This window comes from Odontomachus brunneus, unplaced genomic scaffold, assembly GCF_010583005.1.
Source record: "Odontomachus brunneus isolate Ranch 3 - 2012 unplaced genomic scaffold, Obru_v1 Obru_scaffold_065, whole genome shotgun sequence".
In the NCBI taxonomy this organism is placed as follows: Eukaryota; Metazoa; Arthropoda; class Insecta; order Hymenoptera; family Formicidae; genus Odontomachus; species Odontomachus brunneus.
The window spans coordinates 146,672-151,687 of record NW_022639515.1 but is presented as its reverse complement, the minus strand read 5'-3'; the positions used below and the strand labels follow the sequence as shown (position 1 = coordinate 151,687).

General features: G+C 42.8%; 2 protein-coding genes across 3 annotated transcripts in view; one reads left to right on the top strand and one right to left on the bottom strand.

The window, feature by feature from the left end:
- Window positions 1-5,016, top strand: part of LOC116846471 — a 71,544-nt gene that overhangs the window by 9,072 nt on the left and 57,456 nt on the right. The gene's annotated exons all lie outside the window — the stretch shown is intronic.
- Window positions 1,926-3,771, bottom strand: LOC116846538. Its single transcript, XM_032820491.1, has 4 exons — window positions 3,746-3,771; window positions 2,813-3,666; window positions 2,530-2,717; window positions 1,926-2,425 (listed from the first exon to the last, which is right to left on the bottom strand). The coding sequence occupies exons 1-4, from the start codon at window positions 3,769-3,771 to the stop codon at window positions 2,381-2,383; spliced, it is 1,113 nt and encodes a 370-aa protein (XP_032676382.1). The 3' UTR covers window positions 1,926-2,380.

The following is a 5,016-nucleotide window of genomic DNA, read 5'->3' as shown; positions in this document are numbered from 1 at the left end:
TCTCTCTCTCTCTCTCTCTCTCTCTCTCTCTCTCCTCCCGCGGCGCAGCAACTCGTTTATGTATATGCATGCACCTGCCGATGGATCGGCCTCGGGGTATAACTTGCTAGAGATTATCATTGTGCGCCGAGATGCGCTTCAGGTGTGCCGCGAATGGGCACCGACGACCGCCGCGTCATTATGATCCTTGCGCGTCTCCGAGACAACGGAGGGTCTCGCTAAAAATATTTTAACGCGGCTACAGGACTGCGACGGCTATTACCGTCGCTGCATTTTTAAATCGCTTGCGGTACGTATTTATAGAGCGCCAACCGCAGCCACGGGCATAATGTGCATCGTCGGGGGCGAGTCGTTCATAACAGTGTTGCGAAATTTGGAACGCAAGGACGAGCGTCGTCCAAAATTTAGGCTCTTTGAAGTAACATTTTTTTTTGCGCGCCGACACTGGAGTCCCGCAACCGTCCGCTTCTGGAGGACAGAGAGTCGGACTTGCTGTGTGTGGGAGGAAACACTGATACGAATTGCACCTCGATACGCGGCACAAAACGCAGCACAGAGCAGCGGAGAAAGTTAGATGACGGCCTATATTGTGAGGCTTTCTTTGTTTTAGTTGTCCCACGTTAACAAGGGCACAATGCTGCCTTCGCAAATAACGTTGTTTAACTAAATTCTAAAGACAGCAGAAGCGCATGCTGCTAAACTCTCAAACCACAAGCGATTTCACTTTCAGCGCATACTCATGACAGACAACGCAAGAGTCTGCGATTTTTGTAATTGTAATTTTAAATTATTATTATTATTATTTATAATCCGTTAAATGTGCGCAATCATTTATTCTGAAGCGTGCACACGTTGCGCTCAAGAAAAATTTTGATCAACGTTTGGCTGCATTTCTCTTTGCGAAGGCTGCAGCAGATTCGACGTGTACTACATTGTGGAATAGTTCTCCTTTTTGATCGTAATGGAATTGGAAGAGGCGAACCTCATAAAGCTCAAACGCTCGAGAAACGTACGTTTCTGGAATGAGGAACTTAGCTCGCCTGTCGAGCCGGAAGCTCCTGTCTGAACGTTCTGGTTCAGCGATTTCTTGGTTCCCTGCGATACTCCTTTTTCCCGCTGCGACGACACGTTGGTTAGATGTATCGCCTGTCGTCGATGTATTTTACAGGGATTATTCACGTAGGAAGAGAGAAGTGCGTTTGAATGGTTTTTCGCGACGATTCCCCCGTAAAAGATTCTTCAACTTTTCGATCCGACGTTTTTCTAAAGCGCGTGATTGAAAAGTCGAGAAACTGATAGTTCCATTAATTTGAGAATTTTTATGATCGCTCGTGATAACGTCGTGAGTTTGATAGACGCAGAATATATCCGAACGCTTCTTTTGAAACGTTAATTATAAATTAACGAAGCACTGTGAGATGTCGAGCGTGAACGGGCCTTTACCGATAATCGCGTCTTATCTTCTTCAATGCGCAACTCGATCTTCACGAGTGGCGTCGGTAAACCTCCTCGTTTAGATGCTGCTGTGAAATCGCGACGAAAGGAATACGAAACGAATTGTGACAGGAATTCCTAATCGCCGAAGGACAGTCGGGCTACAACTTGATACCTGTAAACTCGGTTGTATCCTCGATTTGATAAAACGCCGGCACCTTGTTAGAAAGGAAGCGCTGCGTTACGGCTGAATGGGTTTGAGGAAATGTCTATTACTCGAGTGTAATTTTAATTCAATGAGGCACGCGTTGAATATACGATGTGGGCTACGCTCGAGTATCGTTTCTTGGTTTCTTCAACTTTTAATTGGATTTCCTTCGCAGCCTCTCCTTGATCTCCTTTCATGATTCTGTTCGTTGCTATCGACTTATAATTGGTGTCAATTCGATTTGGCGAGTTCGCATAGCAATATCGAATAAAAATGCAACATATCGTGTACATAATTAGAAAGCGAAAACTTTTAACTTGAACAATACGCATTATAATTCCAAGAGAAAGAGAAACGAAACAAAATACATATCGCCTAATTTGCATAAACGCACAGCGCGCCCATAAGTACAATGCCGCTTCAACTTTGGCTCTCGCAGCAGAGGCTTAAAGGGAAACTAATTTGCATACAGAGAGCTCAGTGAATTCGAAAATTTGTGTGCAGACTCCGCTCGTCGCCGGCCGTCCGCCTCTTTCTTCCCTTCCCGCGAGGGCGGATGTGTTTGCTTATTGCACGCGTGAATTTTAAGTTCTCTTCTCAGGGATGATAAATTATTCAAAAGTGCGACATATATCAGTGACGGATGTTACTGAGAGCGCGGTAAAATATATTGGGCGGTGCTCGAGTAGAATTGCGGAAGCGTTTTTGTCGTATTTATTCGAGTGTATTTGCGACCTTTCATGTCGTGACGGAAATTTCGCGTTGTTGGCAACTCAGCGTTAGCTAAAATAAAAAATTATCGAGTTTGGTTAGTGAGAGATATGCATTTTAAAGTTTTTTCTTAATAAATATTCAGAAATCGTTGCTGATTTAATTACACGACGAACCTTAAATGCTTGACGAAACTTTGCTGATATCAGGAGACACGTTAGCGGCAAAATTATAGGATATATTTTAACCAACGTATAGACTATCTCTATCGTCAAGTCACTGCAGCAAAATGACGTTATAAGAGTGACGGATCTCACAACTCGATATGGTATCATAAATAGAATGAATCCAACGGTGATGTTGACTGCAAGCAATTTATTATTTCGAGACTTGCTTGCGCTTAAGTAATGCACGTTGCGATATGTACTCGCATTAATTAAAAATGTAATTCGCACTTACCCAGCAGGATGAAACGCTCGATATCTATGCTCGACCACGTTCCATCTATTGATTTCATCGTTATCAGGTCGTATAGAATGAAACAGTCGAGCATAACGAAAATAAAACCGGGGAACACTAGGAACATAAAGGTGGACGACACGCAGATGTCGTACATAACCTCTTGCTCAAAGTGTTCGTATAATTTCAACTCTGTACATATCAGTACGATGCACATTATCCAGATGAACAAGATGCCCTTTACAGCCGTGCGGATTTTGAGGAGCGGTGCGTGAAGAGGCGAACTTTTGTGACAGATCACCACGTATGCCTCGATGTTGAGCTGAACAATCGTCAGCACAGACGAGTCGAAGGTCAACAAGAACACGTAGTCGAGATTCATCGTGAAATACACGTCGAAAAGCCAGTAAAACACTTGTTGAAGCGGTTCAATCAGGATTAGCAGGTTCGAGCACATCAGGCTTATTATGTAGCAATTGGCGGTAGTCCGCAGGAAAGAATTGCGTAGGATAACGAGACAGAACAGAACATTTAAGCTGACACCCACCGCCAGAAGAGTAAGGTCCATGATATCGCGCGTGGGCTTAGGGATGATCGGTACAATAACGTTCATCCTCGTGGGATTCATCGTCTCGTTGAAATGCTCGTGCAGTAATTTTTCCTTCACGTATTTGTGAATGTCTTCCATATCGTATTCGCTCATTATGAGATAGCCGCGCAGCAGACTTATCAACTCTTGAGTATAATCTACAAGTACAGAACTCTCGTCGATCAGCCGTGCACTTGGAACATTTCCACGTACACTCACTGGATCTTGAGTCTTTATGCCGCCGTTAAACTGTAGCACTCGTAATCTAATCGGCCTTGCTCATATGAGCTGAATTATGTCCTTATACCTCTCAAGGGGTACGAAAGAAGTGCTCTTCGACAGACTCCGGCGGTCTTGTTGCTTCGGACATGTTGCTTCGACGGTATACACGCTTGCTACTGAGTGGCATCAGACAGTAGTTTGTAGGATCGTCGTCTGTTTTACCTTCATCCCTGTGGGAGTGTGACGCCCTGAAATAACATGGGCGGGTGCCGACGAGCAACTAACAATATTATTACGCAAGTTGCCGACACGCGACCGTTTCATTTGGTAAAGTGGATCTTTAACGAGATCAATTATCGAGGTCGGTTAGAAGAATTATATTTACTCAACAATTCTCTTAAAATGAGTCAATAAAAATGTCCCTAATTAAATTCTTGATTAAATAAAAAGAAGTACTTCACTGATAATCAATGAATATTCATTGATTTTCAGTAAAAAGTTATCCCTCACTCTATTGCTCCATTTTATATCTTGCTGATTTTGATCAATGCAAGTAAGATTTCACTAAAAAATCTGAGACACATATCCGTTACATGTTTTGTTAAATTCAACTTTCTACATTTTTGGCGAGGGAATCAACGACCTCCATGACATTTGCGTACAATAATATCGTCTATGTTTACAAGTTGCATTAATAACAGAAGCAGTCACTGTTTCTAGATTTATCTACTATTGATGGATTTTTTCAACCAGATTTTACCGATTGCTATACTTATAATTGAGACCCTAGTTATAAATATGGAGTACCTTGATTGTACTTTAGAGAGAAGAAAACCGAAGTGACTTGCATATTGAGATAGATGTATCAGTCGATAAAAATAAAGAAAATGAAAATTGCAACGCGTTACACGCAGCCATAGTTATAAATACAATTCGAGCTTCGTTAATTGAAGGGAAGATTCTAACTCCACCGCGAGTCTGTAAACGGGCGCGACATTCCTCAACTTTGTCGTCTCAATAACGTGTTGTCGCAGTGTCTGAATATTTGCATAATAAGATACGAGGGTAAATACATAAAATACGTCGAATGTACCGAGAAGTTACAGAATTTCTTATTCACGATGAGGAAATCTCCGTCCTTGAGGACTTGCCTGAAGGGCTCTCGCTTTCTGGCCGCGAATAACCACTTACTGGCGAACGAAAAAGAAATAAAAAAATGACGTTGGAATAAATCGCGCTTCTTACGGCTCGTCCATTCGTAAAAGAGAAGAGACGAGAGCTGCGGCGGCTGACAGAGCATGTGTGTGTGTGTTACCGCCACGCGATTGAAACGAAAGACAGAGAGAGAGAGAGAGAGAGAGAGAGAGAGAGAGAGAGAGAGAGAGAGAGAGAG